Raw genomic sequence first — 20060 nt, 5'->3', positions numbered from 1 at the left:
AAGGCGACTTCCCTGATAAAGAATTCCACTGTCTGATACTCGAAATTTTGAATTTCCTTCTTCTTGTATCCCTTGCTTGATCTTTTGGATATCTGGATCTTCACTTTGCTTCTTCTGTATATCCTCAAGCAGGGTTGACTCTAGAGTCAATGCAGAGAGTTTCCCATAAATAATTTCAAGTCCGAAATCTGACAACTCCTTCTGTAGTGGCAGGGCTAATGATGACAAAGACATCAGGGATGCACTGGATTTTCTGCTTAATGCATCTGCCACTTTGTTAGCTTTACCTGGGTGGTAGAGGATTTCACAGTCATAATCTTTGACCAACTCTAGCCACTGTCTCATGTTTAAGTCCTTCTGAGTGAAGAAGTACTTAAGACTCTGATAGTCTGTGAAGATTCTGCACTGGACTCCATACAAGTAGTGTCGCCAGAGTTTCAGTGCAAAGACCACAGCCGCCAGCTTTAGATCATGAGTGGGGTAGTTCTTCTCGTATTCTTTGAGTTGTCTGGAAGCATAAGCTATAACTTTTCCTTCTTGCATGAGTACAACTCCTAGGCCCATCTTGGAAGCATCACTGTAGATGTCAAAACTCTTGTCACTCTCTGGAACTGTCAGAATGGGAGCACTGGTCAGTCTCTTCTTTAGCTCTTGAAAACTCTGCTCACATTTATCTGACCATTCAAACTTCTTGTTCTTCCTGGTGAGGGCTGTAAGTGGAGAGACTATTCTGGAAAAGTCTTCCACGAATTTCCTGTAATACCCAGCTAAACCAAGGAAGCTTCTGATCTCCCTGGCATTCTTGGGTCTCTTCCAATTGCTGACCGCTTCTACTTTGGCTGGATCTACTTGTATGCCTTCTCTAGAAACGATGTGACCTAGAAACGCTACCTGCTCCAACCAGAATTCGCACTTTGAGAATTTAGCATAGAGTTGCTTTTGTTGAAGGGTCTGCAGAACTATTCTCAAGTGCGTGTCATGCTCCTCTGGGGTCCTTGAATAGATTAGAATGTCGTCGATGAATACAATGACAAATTTGTCATGGTATTCTCTGAACACTCTGTTCATCGTGTCCATGAAAACTGCAGTGCATTAGTCACACCAAAAGGCATGACTACGAACTCGTAGTGTCCAGATCTGGTCCTGAAAGCCGTTCTGGGTATATTCTTTCCTTCACTTTCAACCGATGGTACCCAGAGCGCAGTCTATCTTGGAGAACACTGTTGCCCCCTCCAACCGATCAAATAAGTCGTCGATTCTGGGAAGAGGATACTTGTTCTTGATGGTCACTTGATCAGAGCTCTATAATCTATGCACATCCGCATAGATCCATCCTTCTTCTTGACAAACAACACAGGAGCTCCCCAAGGTGAGTGACTAGGGCGGATGAAGCCCTTGTCAAGTAGCTCCTGAAGTTGCTCTTGTAACTCCTTTAGCTCTGCTGGAGACATGCGATATGGAGCTTTGAAATTGGACCGGTAACCGCTTCAATCTCAAACTCCACTTCTCGCTGGGAGGTAGTCCGGTAGCTCTTCCGAAATACCTCCGATACTCCTGCATCACCCGAACTTCCCCGCCGCTAGGTCTTTCTTCTTCTTCTCAGACTCACAATGAATGAAGAAACCAAAGACACCCTTTAGCTAGCATCCGGTGAGTCTGAGGGAAGAGAGGAATTTCAGAGTCTTCCTTGGCACTCCTGTAAATTCAAAGGATGATTCACCTTCGGACTAAAGATTTTTCGGCACTCGATTGAAGCTCATATTTGCTAAGGAAATCCATACCCAAAATGATATCGAAATCTTGCATATCGAGGACTACCAGATTAACACATAGCTCTCGGTCTGAAATTCTGACTGGTACAGACCGAAGCCACTGACTAGATTCCATGACTTCCCCAGAAGGTAGGGTTGTCAGGAACTTAGAATTCATGCTTTCTGTAGGTACCTGTAATTCTTTGGCAAAAGGTATGGATACAAAAGAATGGGTCACCCCACTATCAAATAGTGCAGTAGCTATATGTTGAAAAATAACTACTTGACCTGTTACGACCGTGGAGGAACTAACAGCTTCCTCTTTAGTAAGGGAGAATACTCTGGCATTGGCTGGAACTGGTGGAGCTTCCAACCTTCCTTGACTGATCAGAGGTCCTTCCAGAGTTGCAGGCATGTAATGTAACTGAGGCTTGCCTCCATATTGTATTGGCTGTGGCTGAGGTGCTTTGAACTTGTTAGGACACTGTTTAGCCATGTGCCCTTCCTGACCACAAGAATAACATCCAGTCTTTCCCGAAAGACAGGCTCCTGGATGTGTTCTCCCACATTTGGAGCAGGGAGGGAAATTAGTCTGCTTGTTTTCTGGTTCTCCCTTCTGGTTACTCCCTGAATTTCACTGCTTTCTTTTAGTACCCTTGCCTTTCCAGTTCTGATTATTTAACTGGGGTTTCTGACTTCCCCCAGTCTTGGTTTCTATCTTGATTGGCTTGTGCTGCTCTCGTTGTGCCTTCATGCTGTTCAGGTAATTCTCAGCTACTAAGGCTCTACTAACCAACTCTTCTCCAGTCAGGGGCTGATGAGCTCCACTACTCACATTAAGTGATCTCACAGGCTTCAGCATTCTGAGCATTAGTCTGACTCGCTCCTTCTCTGTGCTTACTAGTTCTGGGCAGAGACGAGCTAGCCTGTTGAATCTTTTACCTGCTTCCTCCACCGCCGATCACCCGTCTGAACTCCATAAACTCCTCGTAGTGCTTATCGGTGATCCTTTCGGAAGAACTCGTCAGAGAACTCTATCTCAAAATCAATCCATCTCATCTGATTGCCCTCTTGCTCTTGACTCTCTCCCACCACATACGTGCCTCCAAGTCAGCAAAAGGAGGCACACTTGACCTTCTCGACTGGCGCCAAGAAGCTCCATGGTGCTCTCCAAGAGCCAACCAAGCCTGGCATCCTGTGGCTCACCGTGCCTCGAGAAGCTCTCGTTTCATTTGCCCACCCAGATAAGGTAGGCTTTGTCTCGGGTGCCGGACGACTGGCAGTGGTGGAACCTCGCCACATGAGTCTCCAGCCATCGCTTGAGGTGTGGAGGAACGGTTGTTGATTTGCCATCGATTGGCAATTACTTGTTGTCGCTCATACTTGTTTCTGAAGTTGAGCAACAACTTCAGAAATATTGGGCCCAGTTGAGCCTGGCCCCTCATTCTCCTGAACTTGGTCCTCAGTACGAGCGGTACGGGGACATCCTCTTCTTGACATCTAGTTAAACAAATAAGAAGATTTGATATTTTCTCTATCCTTTCTAAACACATATGTATATGAACAAAGAAAACTGTAAAAACTTTTATCTTACTTTAGCACTTATAAGCAATCACTCCATACTGCAATTAATAATAAAGGAAAGCAATAAATAAAGAACTTAAATACTTTATTACTTGAAGACGGCAAGAATGATGCTGATGTGTGTGATGCTGGAGAATGGGACACTGCTCTGATACCAACTGTAACGACCACCCTTCTTACTACTAGTCTGTAAGGGTGACCGTTACTAATTTAACTACTAACTCACTAACGTGGTTAACGCAACCTACTTGACTACTAACTTTTTTTTTTTAAACTATTGTCAGGCCTCGAGAGAGATTTCTGCTAGACAAAAAAATTTCGACAGCACCTCCCCTGTACCGGTGACAATAATCATGGAAACATATATAACAATCATATTAAACAAACAACCACGCAGTTCTAATAAATATAAAACATAAAACATCTAAGAAGCTAAACCAAATCATCACATGGTGGCAAAAACTCCAATAGTCTAAATACAAGTCTTTATAGATTTCTAAAACTTAGTCCCAAGGCTTCCATAGTCCACACATCACACCTCCATCAGCTCCTTGTCGCCTTCCTTTCATACTTTAGCTTTTCCTTTATCTTTACCTTTATCTGCAGTAGGAGGAAAGTAGTATCTATAAGCATAAAGCTTAATAAGCACTATCTAACTCACAAAATCTCGATATGAAAAGCATGTGTACGAAATAAATTCGAAACATGATAAGAACTACTCATGCTTACTAAAAACAGCAAGTAAAGTATAACTAACTGAAATACTAAACATGTGAAGCTAGTCATGCTCATAAATAGCAGTAGAAAGTCTCAATGGCATGCTAATATAAAAGAACTAACTTGCTGAATTTAAAGAGATAGAAATGACTATCTTGCTGAAATAAAACTAAGACAGTTAACTTGCTGAACTTGAAACAAAAAGAACTATCTTGCTGATTTCTGAACTTAAATTAAGTTTATTTCTTTTGTTCCAAAAGCTTATATATATATATATATATACTTCAAAATAGATAATAAACTTCTTCTTGGGTCCGGCATTGTACCACTTTGCGTGCATCCTTAATAAGAGTCGAGGTAGCTAATCCCGAAACTACTAAGGTACTTCTAGGCCTTGTGCCTAGGGGCATCTTGGAGCCCATCCCTTAGACCTTGTGTCCGGTACATGCCCTTTAAAAGTAAAATACTTTTTATCTTTAAATACTTCTTATAATAAAATGTCTTGGCATTTTAATAAGCACCTTGTGTGCCAAAATCCCTAAAGTCTTGACTTCGGAATCTTACTTAAGGCTTTAGCCTTTTTCTTTCTTTTCTTTATCTTTCTTTTACTTATCTTTTGGTAATTTAGTAGAGGATCATAACTAAATCCAAAAGTAGATCTGTTCATGCTAAATGAGGTAGTAAAGAAACTTAAATCTAAACTGCATACTATCCTAAACAAATTCTGCATGCTTTGTTAACAAAATTCTAAAATACTATAAATACATGCTATCCATGTTCATTGCATATCTATAAAAACTAAAACTATATATTGAACACATGCTGTTCAAGTTCATTGCATATATATACAGAAAACTAAGCAAAGCAATAAGAAAATCTGCTTGTCTAACCGCAATAAGAAAATATGCTTGTCTAATAGCAATGGAAGCTACTGGTGAAGTAAAACAAAACATGTTTCAAAATCAAGCAAAAATGAAAGTCATGTTCTTCTTCTCTTGTTCATAATATAGGCAAATATTGATTGACTTTGCATGACCTCTTGGACTTATTCCGTATACAAATCACACACGTGCTTGGAATTAATGACTTAAATGTTAAACAAGGAAGTATCCACCTCAGTAAACAAAACAAACTGATCATTGCTCATTAAGGTTGATACGGATCAAAGAAGATTCCAAGTTTTCAATATTAAAGCACTCTTCATAAACCAAAACTAGAATGAACGCTGCTATTGTTCATTTCACAAAAAAAATGCAAAACAAAACCCCGTGAGCTACTCCTACCGCAGGTGAGAAGCACTTACATCGTTGTTCTTGGACTTACAACCGAAAAGGAGGAGCTTCTAATGCTGCTAGGGTTTCGGATAGCTTGGATTTCGGCTCTTCTTCGTGCTCACAAACTCTCCTCAACGATGGTGGTCGCACACGGGTGAAGACCGGCCGGAAAAAGCCTAGCTCCGTCGCCCTTTTCGCCCGAACAGCGAAGTCGCCGCCGCCGTTCGCGAGAGAGAAGGAGAGGTTCGGGTGAGAAAAAATTTAGGGTTTGGGAAAAACTTAAACCTCTTCTTTTAACTAAGATTTTTATTAATTACTATACCTTAAATACAATCCATTCTTTCCTTAATTAACAACAGCCGCTGGCACAGTTGGTTGGCTGCGTTTTGCTTAAGGCGCAGCTCACGGGTTCAAGTCTCGGCTGCAACCATTTTTCTTCCTATTTACTCCCTAATCATTAACTACTGCTTAACTATAATATTTCTCCTTCTTTAATAGGAAATGCCCGCTAGCACAGTTGGTTGGCCGACCTTTTACCGAATCAACGAGTCTCGGCTTCAATCCCTCAGCCGCGCACTTTTAATTCCAATTTATCTTAAACGTTCCAACTACTGCATATATACATTTCGCTCCGTATATGATTAACAAAAACCATGTAGCTCAGCTGGTTGGGCCGGTTTTGCTTGGGTCAGTCCGACCCGAGATCGTGGGTTCGAATCTCACCTTCAACATTTTTTTTTTAAACTTCTTTCTTTTTGTAACCCTACTAAATGACCTCCAAAAATTACGTAAAAATACTCTAAAAATTCCTAAAAATCTATAGAATATTTTAAAAGTATTTTCAAATATTTTTATGGACTTTTAGAACTTGAAAAAGGGAAAATTGGGTCGTTACAACTGAGAGGAGGAATTGGTTTTGGTCTCCCGATGAAATTAAGCTTTCCGTGTTCGCCCCGAACACACAACATAATTTCATCAATAATAATTCATTCCACTAAAGAACTATTATTGAACTACCGCACCAATCCCAAATTATATTTTTGGGCTCCTTATTATGAGTGTATTAGTCTCCTTGCGTTTAAGATGTCGAATGTCCACTAATTAAGCGAGTTACTGACAACTCATTTAATTAATATCTTAGTCCAAATGTAGTACCACTCAACCTTATCGTCATGTCGAACTAAATCCACCTGTAGGGTTTAACATGACAATTTTTATGAGCTCCTCTTGGGGACATTATCAACCTAGATTACTAGGACACAGTTTCCTTCTATAATCAACAAGTCACACTATAAGTAACATCATTTCTAACTTATCGGGCATTTTGATTTATCGAGCTAAATCTCACTCTTTGATAAGTCAAAGAAATAAATATTAAATATATGTGCTTGTTATTATATTAGGATTAAGAGCACACACTTCCATAATAACTAAGGTCTAGTTCTTTTATTAAATCAGTATAAAAAGAACTTACCTTAAATGGTCCTACTCAATACACTTAGAGTGTACTAGTGTAATCTATTGGTCAAGATAAACTAATACCTAATTACACTACGACTATTCCAATGGTTTGTTCCTTTCCATCTTAGTCGTGAGCTACTGTTTATAATTTATAAAGAACTGATAGCACGATATTCTGTATGTGACACCACACACTATGTTATCTACAATATAAATTAATTGAACATCTACATTTGATATATATAAATGTAGACCCTTGACCAATGTGATTCTTATAACTAGATAAATGTTTATACCAAAAGCTAGGCTTTTAGTATACACTCTAACACTGACCTGCACAACCGTTCTATATCCTGACCTGCTTCTGTCTGCTGTTATCCATGGCCTGTACGTTCTGACCTGCACGACCGGTTCGTATCCCGAACGACATCTATTTACTGTTATTTATGGCTTGTACATCTCGACCTGTACGCCAGGTCTATTTCCCGACCTATTTATGTTCGCTGTTATCCATGGCATGTACGTCCCGACCTGCGCGACCGGTCCGTATCCTGACCTGCATCTGTTTACTGTTATCCATGGCTTGTACGTCCCGACTTGTACGCCAGGTCTATTTCCTGACCTGTTTATGTTCGCTGTTATCCATGGTATGTACGTCCCGACCTGCGCGACCGGTCCGTATCCTGACCTGCATCTGTTTACTGTTATCCATGGCTTGTACGTCTCGACTTGTACGCTAGGTCTATTTCCCGACCTGTTTATGTTCGCTGTTATCCATGACATGTATGTTCCGACCTGCACGACCGATCTGTTTCCTGGCCCACTGTGTTTCGCCCGAGGCCCTTCCTTTTGCGCCCTTAGCTGGCCTGTGGGCCTTCTCATTAGCTTTATTTGTCCTGTGGACCCCGTTCTTGATTGCTATCGTGGCTGGATCTGGTTCAACTTGGAATCCTATCCTTTGACTGCCCTGTTAGCTGGGACTCTGAGTACAGCCATACAAGCTTGATTTCTGATTTCCACGGAGGCTAGACTTTTGACCTCTAAGTAAGTTTGACTTTTGACCCGCCACGGAGGCTGGACTTCTGACCAGCCACCGAGACTGGACTTCTGACCTACACATAAGCTGGACTTCTGACCAACCACGGAAGCAAACTTCTGACCTTCACGTAACCTTGACTTCTGACTCCTCTGTAATCTTGCCTCTTAATCACATCATTTTATCGATCCCATGATAATGCACCGTATCAAATACCATTAATAAATCCGAAGCATAGGTGTACCTCTCTTATAAATTTTTGTGCATTTGCCTTGCCTTCTTTCCAAATTTTATTGGACTACATTTGGCCCATATCTGTTGGGCTTTACGCAGGAAGTCTAGTATTCATATCAGTTTACTATTTTCAAAGTAGATTTTCTTTTTTCTTTGGAGAAGAATTATTGATGCGCACATTTATGTATTCATTCTATTAATGATTCGAACTATTTCCATGCTCATGGCGATAAAAATCTAGTTTGTTTGTATAAATCATAAAATTCCTTGCATCGCAATTCCAATTGACATTGCTTTATCGGCCACCGATTTTTAGCAGTCTCTTATCGTTTAATTTAATTACACGCTTGACAGTTTTTTTTATTTTTAAAAAAATAAAATATACAACGCGAGTAAGCAATAATGACATGAGCACGTGCAAAGGATGACGCATCGCCACGCTTTGTCGCGTGTTCCTTGTTCGTTATCCTCGGCTATTAAAAATTGCAAATAAATTAGACTAATAAAAAATAATAATGCGTTTATGTAATTACAAATTTATAATTTAGCAATTAATATGAACAAAAATGAGGAAAGAAGAACCACGAAACAGCGGAAATCGAACTGCATTCTGTTGCATTACAAACAATAATAATAGTATACTCGTAAATAGTTGTATAAACCGATCGAAGATAAAGCACTAAAGCAGTAGAGATGGAGAAATTAGAAGTTCACCCGCGCCACACCGGCGATCGTTCGTGTCCTGCCGCCGTCTTGGCGGGCTGCTTCAGCTGCCGGAATACCTTCATCGGGCTTGGAAAGTGCCACCTCCGCCCCGGCTTCCTCTTCTCCTCCTCTTCCGGAAGGCCCCAGCCGCGCATGGAAGAGCGCCCCACCGCCACCGTCCTGGATCGGAACAAACCTGCCGGCGGCGGATCCTTCTTGCCCTCCCCCGCCGACCTCGAGAACAGCCAGAAAAAAGTCCATCCCCTTCCTCCGCCCCGCGCCTTCGAGGGAGGTGATGGATCGTCGCCCTCCGCCGTAACGGCCGCCACTGATCGCGACGTTACGAGAGGGATCCCGACCGATCGGGACCGCCGAAAGGCCGGCTCTCTGGCGATGAGACGGGAGACGGTCCCCACCTGCCCCAAACCCGCGTCTTCTCCGGCGATCCATCGGCAAGATCTGGAGGATCCGGAGGAGGAGGAAGCGGAGGAGGAAGGGGAGGCGAAGCAGCCGCACGGGCGGAGGCTCGCGCAGTCAGGGCAGAGGCGCAGGAGGCGATCTCGGAGGCAAGCGGCGCAGATTCCTCCGGGAGACTGCATCGGGTGTTTCCAGCACCTCCACCCCGTCTTGTCCTCCTCCTCCACCACCATCGCCTTCTCCTTCTTCTCCGCCGGCTCGATCTTTATCGCTTCCTCCTCCGCCCTCCACCACGGTAGCGCCTCGACCGGAGCAGATCCCAGATCGCCTCCCATCCTCCCTCCGGCTCGCTGCCAGGTCCACTTCCTCACTCGACGGCTAAGTTTCTGGTAGGCGCAGTTGAACCAGTATTCATATCCTTACACAAGAGAGGAAGGTGGGCTGTAGAAACAAAACACTCTCGATCTTGAAAGTATTCACGATTATGCCATCGGCGAAAGCAATGGCTCAGGCGGCGGGGACCGCGCGGGTCTCCATCGTTCCGTGTTCTGAGGCGGCGGGGGCCAACGTCCGCAGGGCGCACGATGCAACGATGGCCCACCAATTGAACGGACAAGATTGCCTTATACGATGACGAACCCGAAATGATGAGCGAGCGAGCGAGCGAGGCGTACGGGGACGTTGTTGCCACGCAACGCACTGTTTGCCAAGTCCACCACGCCATCTTTGACACGTAAAAAAGGTGCGTTTAAAGAAAAATATTATTACATTTTCTTATTATTAATATTTTTCCATCAAATTGTTAGTATGGCATTGAGTCACTCCTAAGCCGGACCGTTAATTATGGTGATCACAATTATAAAACAAAACTAAATACTAACCTACAAACCGCGCCTTTCTCAAAGAATTTGTTTTTACCAATAAACAATAATAATTTTTATGCCCCTTTGAACAAATTTCCACATCTTTCCAAAAATTCAACCTTCCTTTTAGGGTCAAAGTAATATAATCCAAAATCAATCTGAAACGGCGATGAAGTCTAAAAGGTACCACATCTTGAACCCGTCAAAAAGTAACATACATATGTTTTGTTCTCATTCAACAGATATATTTACTTTTTGACCATAAATAGGAAAGGTCTTTTGAGAATTATGCATGGTAAGTTGACATTGACTTCATTCACATTTAACTAGAGACAATTATATAATCCGTTCTAAATTATGTATTCATTGCATGGATTGAGCCGTTTCACATTATGCCTGGAGACTTAATTAACTACTCGGTATTGATTGGTGCCTTTTTTGTTTCAATAACATACTGTAATTGAATTGGTTTAACTAATCAGTGCGTCGGCGCATCAAATGTGTTGGCGCACATGGATGCCACATGTGATGCGATTCAACAGCGAAGATTAGTAGTTAACCGGTAATGAGATTACTATTAAGACACTAAAAATATCATGCCTTAAAATGGATTTTAGTAAAAATATCATTATTATTATTTAGTAAAAAGAAATTACTATATATCTCGCTATGCCAAAATTACTATATATCTCACTGATCTTGTTTGAAAATTAGAGAGATGATATACTGGACAAGTGGATGCGTTGATGACCGCGTGAAGACTTTGAATTAAAGGAAAAGGGATTTCTTTTTCTTCTCTGCACACAGCAAAGATAACAGACAGAACGTCAGTGCTAAAAATTAAAAGGGGTTCTTAGTGAAAATCCTCAGACACTCAAGTCAGTGCGATGTCCGAGCGAACAAATAAAGATAAGAATAGTAGAATGAGTGCGCGTAAGTAAAATTATCGTAAGACGTGCATATTTTGCCAACGGAGAGGATCTCCTTTATATACCACCTCTCATAACCTCCGCAATAATAAGATAATAGAGAATGTTAGAGATTATTGAATAAAAGAAGACATACATCCTGGGCGATGTACAGTAACCGTCCGAGGAATCTTCTATAGTCCACATGTGCACCTTTTTTATTTCTTGTAGTTTACGCTATTAATAATGTAGTTGAAGGAATATGCTATCATAAGTTGTCAGTTGATGAGAAGTGTAATCACCTTAGAATAAGGTTCTAATAAATGCTCATATTATAATAGAGGAATATTCTCTGACAAACGGCTGTTATTCTGACAGGTTATAGTGGTTCTTTGACCATGTTGTCTGTTGAGTGTATCTTAACTAGATTTATAAACCAGCCGACTGTATATCCGTCCTTCCCTTAAGATGCTCGGTTATGCACTGGACAATGCTAGAGATCTGTTCTGGAAGTAATATGAAGCTAAGTCCTTTAGGTCTGATCGATTCTTTAGCTGACTGGCCATATACCTAGATACTTACCTCTCAGGAATAGGGAACTGAGCCCCTGGAGATTCAATCAGTACTTTAAGTCAATCATCCATATGAGAGAAGACTTACCTTTGAAGTGAGAACCTAAGATCTAGAAGTCCAGTCGAGTTTATAAGAAGAGTTGCTTTACACTCCTCTTCTATACGTATAAGAGACGAGCATGTTGAACTGAGTAAATCTAATCGGAGTTATTATCGATTGACTATAAGAAAGAGGATTGACATGTGAGAAAACTTATAGGGTCGACCAACGGTATGGTTGACTGGTCATATGACGAAAGACATGTACTAAGTGGGAAGCTGAGTCCCCTTATTCAGTCTAGACTAGTCGGATCTGTGGTAGGTTAAACATTCCTTAAACTCTATCAACTATTTAATGAACAGATATATGATAGATGTCTTAATACATGAATGTGGTACTAGGTCCCCTAGGTCCAACCGACTTCTAGGTCGAACGTCCTCATTTTGAAGGCCTTAGCGTTGGGCGAAAAACAAAGTCCTATTGAGAGTGACACACTGGTTGCCACCTCTCTTTAACTTTGACTGCCATGTCACCTTGACTTTGATTATCACGTCATACCCGGGGCAGTCCATAAAATCTCATATCACTAGCCTCCCCTTCAAGTATAGTCGAAGGAAGCTTGTAACCGACTGACTAAACCCAAGTCTAATTTTCGTTTGATTGCCCAATTTGCTGGTTCGACTGGTAGGGCGTGTTTTCGCTCGTTCGTCAATGCTATACTTAACTATATTTCTTGGACAAATCCATGTCCATTGCTTGACATGCCCAATATTGCATCATTGATACGCGGGAAAACATTTTTCAGCGTAATGATTCTGCTGTCGCATCCATCATAAATGTCCATTTATGGGTAAATATCACATGCCCCACTAACACATTCTTTGAAGCAATAGCTGATGCATGCCTCTCCGTACAGACTAACTATTAGTGTAGTTAGCACTAATAGTCAACCCTAAGTTTTGATGAATGACAAATGGATTAAAGTTAGGCTTTGTGTTATCTAAACTTTTTATCAAATGTATAGGACTTGATGGGTTTGACAGCAGGCTGAAATCCTGCTAGGTTTGGAGGACCTAATAACTAATATAAAAGTCCAGATAGGTCAAGGAGTGACCTAATATATGACTGAAAGTTCGGTTGGGTCCGCGGGACCTGACAACTGGTCGAATTTCAGTTGGGTCTGTGAACCTGCCAATTGGTGGAAAGACCTAGTGGGTCTAAAGAGAGTTAAGTGAATCTACATGGTAAGTAAGAAAAGTCACTGGAGGAGAATGTCCAATGAGGACGAGTTCCAATTAGGTACTTTAGGCACAGGTTCACTTTGGGTCAATTTTAGAAACCTAGAGTGTGACCGTGACTAGATCCTGATTTCGGGAAGACAAGATCTAATTACTAATACTTATATATGTTGGGACCGTTGGTGGCTGGCTGTCGGAGGGGTTGAATATCTCTCCACAAGATAAAAGAGATACCCTTCTCGAACTTTTTAAGATAACACTTGCATAAATAATTAAAGACCGAACTTAAAAGAAAAGAGACATCGGAGTTTACTTGGTTACAACCGGGGAAATTGTTAATCCAAGGAAGATGATCGCACTAAATTCTCTTTCGGGCGGAGAAGCCTCTTTTACAGTAGTGTAAGCATAGAAAGAAGGAAGCTAAATAAAACAGGAAAGCACGCAAGTGTTGTTACAATTGCTTGTCTGATTCTAGCTTCTTGGGCCAAGGCTATATTTATAGCCTTGGTCGGGGCGCCTGAAGGGTTCCAAGCGCCTGGAAGGGGATAAAACTTTATCCCCTTCACAACGAATCACGGTCAAACGTGATCTGGTCAAAAGTCGCATTCTAGGCGCCCGAACCCTTAAAGTCAACTTTGTTGAGTTTTTGCGGTCCGAGCTCTCTGCTCCGGTTTTGCTCGCCTCAGTCCAAATATTCCACTCCGCTCGCTTGGGTGACTTCGGCCAACTGAAATAAGGCTCACCCGAACCCAATTTCGGCCTTCTCGATCAATCTTCCGCTCCGGATTCTCGTCCCTTGGAAACACCACACGCTTCCTTCTCGTCTGCCAATGTACTCTTCCGTAGTGCCTCGTCCCTCAGACGCACCAAGCTCGTTGGCTCTCTCTCGTGTCGTTCTTTTCGCTAGCCACGTCTTCTGCTTGACTTCCTGTGCTTCTAAGCTCCTACACACTTAAACACAGGGTTAAAACACCACAGGACCTAACTTAACTTGTTTGATCACATCAAAACAACCTGGGGTTCTAACAATATATTGAGCTAACTTTGTTTTGTAGGTTAAATATTTTTTCTATTTTCCTAACATGTTTTTGCAGGAGAAAAAAATCAAGTTAAGCCTCGGATAACAGTGTCTGAGGCGTCTCGAAGGGTCATGGAGGCGCCTCGGAGTTGTGCGGAGGTACTCTAGCTCCAGTGGAGGCGCCCTCTCTTAGATGAACTTTAAGGATAAAGTTCTCGCGATGGGGAGGTGTCTTGGAGAGCGCTGGAGGCCCCTCAGAGTGCTTCAGAGGTGCCTCTGAGATCATGGAAGGCGCCCTCGAATGGATAGAAGTTGAAGTTCGCACTGTTTATTGTGACCAAGATTTAAGGGATTAAACTTCAGGTTGGAGGTGCCTCTGATTGGCTTGGAGGCACCCTCAACACTCTTTAAAAGAGGTGTTCAAGCAACACATGATATTCATACATTCTACAAGCTTCAATAACTCTTGTGCTGCTACAACTATGCTATGCCACTTTGCTACACTTCGAGGACATCCTACCGCTGTTGGTAGACCAACACCGACACACAAATGTGTTCAAATTCTATAGTATTGGCAATGATTTAATATTGTTGTAAATCTTTTCTTACTTGCAAAAGGAAAGTATAGGTTATTACACTTTCCTATTTTTCCTACATGTACTTGATTCCCTCTTCCGAAGTTTCGGAAGATGGGAAGAGGTTTATAGTAGATTGCCCATCGATACAGTCTGAGGGATTATGAGTCTTGTAGTAGGAGTCACCGAAGGTTCCGAACCAAATAACTTCTCGTGTTCTTTTCATTTCTGTTTCTATTTTATTCCGCTGCGCACTTTGATTTTAAAACAGAAAAGATAATTTTTTTTAAATGCACATGATTAACCCTCACTCTCACATACGCATCGATCCTATACCAATGATACTTCTCCCTCTACAAATCAATGGTTCCTTGAGAATAGGGCTTCTTGATCCAACAACTGTGGTTGCACCATATCTTGTGGCTTATGTTTAAAAACCTTAGACAATGTAGAAATAAATCACTTGCACTTCATCTTCTTCAACCTGCTCTTCGACGATTTCCCTTGATAGGTTTTCCCCTCTCATGATCTGACTTAGTAAGTCCTTTTTCTGATTCTTCTTTGTATTCCTTGCATTTCCCTATGGCTTAAGAGTTCTTTGCTCCCTAGTATACTTTTACTCATTCATATTTTGATAATGCTGATTGAAACTTGATCCGTCTACAATATGAAATTCTCAAAAATCATCGTATCGTCCTTCCTTCCCCCCAAGATCATCCTCATCATCCAGCTCCTGGCCACATTACATTCTTCAAAGACCAACTACAAGTTGGTTTGCATTTTTCCCATCCCTTGCTTTTTATGTGAGATAAGCCACTACTTTAACATTCCTCTCTAATAATTCGATCTGAATGCCTTTCATACTATGTATGAGATGTTTATTTTATTTCACCTATATGACATTCCCCCAACTTCCCGTAACTTCCATTTATTTTCTTACCCTAAAAAATCAGAGCCAGAGGTATTTTTGTTTCAATCTTGCCTTAAGGCAGTGTTCTTTAAAGAACTGTCTTCTTCAAATAAGGGATGAAAATCTCTTTTTTTTCTTTGTTCAGATGCTCGAGTCTGTGTTTTGGCCGAGCGAGTGACGGTTCAACTTTCCCCCATCCCTGACCTGGGGAACCATAAACTCAACTCGGTCTTAATTTCTTATTCAAAGATGATGGGCAACATTCAATTCAAGGCCCACAAGTTACTAATGGAGGGCCTGCTGTATCTGTTCGGATTAAGCCCCTTTCGGGCTAAGCTTCCTTATTCCTTTGGTAAGCCTTAACAACTTAGTTATTATGTTATTACTAACTAAGATATTTATTGTTTTATGCAATGGATGCCTTTTCTGAAGCTTTGGTCTTGAATCACATTAACTTGGAGGATGCAGAGCTTATTCGACGAGAGTAAACACTTTTGGACGAACAGGCCCAACAGCTGACCGACCCTTTTGTTGAGGATGTTAGCAGCTGGGCGGCAGAATCCAGTGTGGCAATCGCAACAGAGGGGTTTCCTGCTGACCCTCTCCTACCACCCAAAGATTCTCCTACAGATAAAGCTAAGGCCCCTCTAAAGAGGAGACATAAGAGGCGTTGACTTATCCCTTCTTCTTAAGTCCTCATGAGGTGAGCGTCTCCCGTCAACGTGCCCTCACCTCAGCTTACACTCATCTGGGAAACCACTTCAGTCCAATCCTTCGAGCAGATTTCATCCGCTCTTCCTTCCATCAATCCAACTCGAGAGGGGGACACCTCGCAGTCGGGCAACTCTCTTACACCCATCCAGGAAGCCACTTCAATTTAATCCTCCGAGCAGACTTTATCCGCTCTTCCTTCCATCAATCCAACTCGAGACGAGGCCACCTCGCAGCCGGGCGGCTCTCCTACAACCTCTATACATGTATCTCCCCTCTCCCTTCTACTCCTCTCGCTAAAGCTCCACCAGCTATAACTTCCTGCATTGACCTAAAAAGGTTCTATCAATTCTTCGTCGCCTACAATCTACCGTCCACACAAGCTATAGCTTCTCCATCAACTTCCAAACCGATTAGCAACCGAATATTATTGAGATGCCAATTAATAGAAGCCCAGGAGTAGCTTATGAGCTAGTTGGATGAACCCGTGCTGGCGGAGACGGCAGACGAGTATTCATATAATTTAACCACGGTATGCTTTAACTTTCCAACAATCTTTTTCTCCAAACGCCTCTAATGATGTTTGTTTTTAGCAATGGATGATCGGGATAGGCCTAACGTAAAATTTAGCACATCTAACCCAAGAAAATGATGCCATGAAGACACGCTTATCAGAGGCGGGCTTCCTTTATGCTCTTGCCCACACGGCCCAGAGGAGTCAACTACAACTCGACTAGCTGAATGAATTGGAGAGCCAACTCCAGGAGGCTTGGTCATCCATAACTGTTGGGGCAGAGTGGGCATATAAGGTTGAGGCTGCCTTGAAAACTTCAGAGGATAAGCTCTATTCAAAATCAATCCACCAGACAAAAATAGTGGTCGAGCTGGATGAGAAGATTATAGAAGTCCAATGCATATTCGTTCAATTAGAGGAATCAAAGGCTACAAGTATTGCAGAGATGGCTGCTAAAGAGCCCGAGCTAGTGGCCCAAACACAACTTGTGTCCGAGCGGCAACAAAGTTTGGATGCCTAAAGAGCAGAGCTGGAATCCTTCCGGGCGAACTTAGAGACCAGCCAAAATGCCCTAACCACCTCTAAATATGAATTAGCGGGTTCATCTTCAGAGTTAACAGCTGCTCAGGCAGAGTTAGCTGCTTATCAAGTGAGGGAATATGAACAGTTCGAAACAAGGAAGACAACCCTCCTCCAATCACGGGACTTTAACTTGCTGATCGCGGACTCCATTACCGAGGCTCTCCTTCTTGAGGCTGAGGTGCAGTCACTCAACCTAAAGAGGGGGGAGGGGGGGGGGGGTTATTTGGCCTCTGAACCTCTAGCCCATTTTCTCGACCACCAGCAATTAATCAAAAAATGCCCGCTCGACTTATTCCCTAACTTACTATAGTTTGTTTTTTGTTTTTTTTTCCGCCTTCCTATGAGGAAATGTATCTTTGTAATTAAGACTTCCTTCTTATGTAACTAAGATTTTATTAAGTTTCGACAACTATTGATCTATGCTTGATTGTTTGAATGCTCCTACTTCTCCCAAGTATTTGTGATGATTTTGTGAGCCTAAGTGAAGGGTTTTCCTACTCCCATTTTATGTATCGAGTGACTCAGAAGTTCTATTACTCAATTATAGGTGATAAAACTTTGGCGGTCTGACTGGGTCTTAACTCGATCAGGTGTAATGTAAAGATTACTTATGTAAGGGTGACGCTTTCACGGACCGCTCAGAGTTAAGCCGGTTCGGCATCAAAGCCAGTTGACCTGTAGATCATCACCACACACTAAAAGGGTTTGATCGATTCTCTTGTCAATTGAATAGGTGACAAGGACTACCCTCAAGATATAGGAAAGGCAAAGCCTTAAAGACTCGACCAGAATTAGAGTCGACCGAAATTTTAGATGACACAAAACAAGGTTCACCTTGATGCACACGCCATCACTTCAGAATAATGATTTACCTATCATATATGTTATAAATGTGTGTCTCCTATGGGTGACACATGTGTACACACCTCATTCTTCTGACACAAAAATCGATGCACAATCTTCCATATACCCATCACTTCACTTTCTCATCTAACAGCTCTGGGAATTAGCTCGTCTTTTTATTACCATGATCCAACAATCCCATTTAAAAAGGGGATTTGAAGGGTTTCCTTAAAAACCCTAATGTCTTCATCCTTAGTGTGAAGGAACCCCCTGCTTCTACGAACTCTGATGAACTCGTTTCTCTTGCGCTTTTTCTTATTTGACCTTACTCGCTTTTACCATGGATGCTCCTGGCGCCTGGTATACACTCCTCACTTCGAACTTTAATGAGGTAGACATTGATGACCTATATATTTCACCTATGGGATTCCTGCTCACATGCATATAATCTTACCAATAGAGCAGGAATGCCCCCATCTCCCTCCCAAAGGTTATGTACCTATTTTTAAAGAACAAATCTTGGTAGGACTATGTTTTTCTATTCCCCCTTTCTTTACTGAGGTAATCCAATATTTCCATATTCCCCTATGATCCTGTCTAAAAACTGCAGAGATGATGTGCTGGGCATGGTGGATCAGTGGTTGACTGGCAGAAGATCTTTTGTTTGGAGAAGAAGTTTCTCTTTGATCCTGCGTACACAGAAACGATCCAACAAAATATCAGTGCCTAGAAACCAGGGGGAAATCCCTAGTGAAGGTCCTCCGACGGTCAAGTTAGTACAAGTTCGAATGGGTGGACGAAGAACAATCGTAGATGCGTGCATGAGGATGAGTTGTCGATGTTCAGAGAGCATACATATTGGATCGAGTCACACGTGAGAGAGGGGTGAATCACGTGGTTTTAAAAATTCATCTTTTCGATTTTGAAATCAAAAGTACGCACAACGAAAATTAAGTAAAAAAAAGAACATAAGAAAACATGGTCAATTTACTTGGTTCGGAGCCTTCGGTGACTCCTATTCCAACATCCAGGTCCCGTGGACCTATCTATGGGTAATCCATTAAAATACCTCTTTCAGTACCTCCGGAAGAGGGAATCGAGTATAAAGATAAGAAATAGAAAAGTGTAACAGGCTACACTTTCCCTTTTATAGAATTAAATATAACAAAATAACTTCGTTACCGATGAGTAAGAATTGAAGTCCGAACGCTTGTTTGTCGATGTCGGTCTATCGTCCATGATCGGAGGTCCTCGGAATGGTTGTTAGGCACAACAACTTCGTAGTATAGCAGGAGGACAAAGTAATAGCACTTGGAAGCCCAAAGGATCGCATGGAAGCTCGTATGGAAATTATTTTTGAAGCATTGGGCGAGCATCCTTATAAAGAGCTTGGAAGGTGCTTTCTATAGCCATTGAAGGTGCATCCAACCCAAGAAATCTAAAATCTGATTTCGAATAGCCCGACTTCTATCCATGATGAGGTCTGAATTCTATCCTGTAGAAGGTACCTTCAAGCCATTGAAGGCACCTTCCATGAACAGTGCGAAGGCGCCTACCATGGCCAGTGAAGGCACCTTCGGGTATTGTTCATCCAAAGACTTTTTGCTTCTTTTGCCCTGCAAGTTTTGTTAGTCCAAAACTAAAAAATCTAATCTGCAAAACAAAGTTAGCACAGTAAAAAATAAGAAGTAGTAATTAGTTCATGTCCTCTCTGGACCAGGAACTAGTCAAGGTCTCAGATTAGGGATCCAAAATGGACCTAACCTGGACCGATGCCTACTGTCTCTCAACCGGGACACGCCCTCATAAAGTCACTCTCCTCCACTGACTCACCTTTACTTACCATCTTGCAGTTGGTTTGACTAGTCTTCCGACTCACTAGATCTTCATGCCAGTTGTCCGGTCTGCAAACCCAACCAGACTTCTGTCGATTGTCCGGTCCTGTGGACCCAACCAAACTTCCTGCCAGATATCCGGTTGACCCTTTGACTTATCTAAACTTTGCATAGCTATCCGGTCCCTCGAACTTAGCTAGATTTCATCCTGGTATCCGGTCCATTGGATTTGTCAATTCTTGCACACTCGGTAAAGTAATTAGATCACAAAA

General features: G+C 42.1%; 1 protein-coding gene across 2 annotated transcripts; it reads right to left on the bottom strand.

Moving 5' to 3' along the window:
* Nucleotides 1–3712: 3712 nt before the first annotated feature.
* Nucleotides 3713–9584, bottom strand: LOC121996755. 2 transcript variants are annotated; one of them, XM_042550834.1, is made up of 2 exons: nt 8772–9584; nt 3713–3935 (listed from the first exon to the last, which is right to left on the bottom strand). In XM_042550834.1, exons 1-2 carry the CDS (start codon nt 9512–9514, stop codon nt 3932–3934), a joined length of 747 nt encoding a protein of 248 aa, XP_042406768.1. In that variant the 5' UTR covers nt 9515–9584; the 3' UTR covers nt 3713–3931. The 2 variants fall into 2 exon arrangements, with proteins under 2 accessions (XP_042406768.1, XP_042406767.1); XM_042550833.1 differs by lacking the exon at nt 3713–3935 and adding an exon at nt 8390–8530.
* Between the last annotated feature and the right edge of the window lie 10476 nt (nt 9585–20060).

The sequence above is a fragment of the Zingiber officinale genome, chromosome 6A, assembly GCF_018446385.1.
Source record: "Zingiber officinale cultivar Zhangliang chromosome 6A, Zo_v1.1, whole genome shotgun sequence".
NCBI lineage: Eukaryota > Viridiplantae > Streptophyta > Magnoliopsida > Zingiberales > Zingiberaceae > Zingiber > Zingiber officinale.
Note: the sequence above shows the minus strand (reverse complement) of the source record. Positions and strands in the feature narration are given on the sequence as shown.

Bases quoted from the DNA above. Each gene is read 5' to 3' on its own strand.
- LOC121996755 (XM_042550833.1), bottom strand. From the start codon at position 9,514: ATGGGAGGCGATCTGGGATCTGCTCCGGTCGAGGCGCTACCGTGGTGG.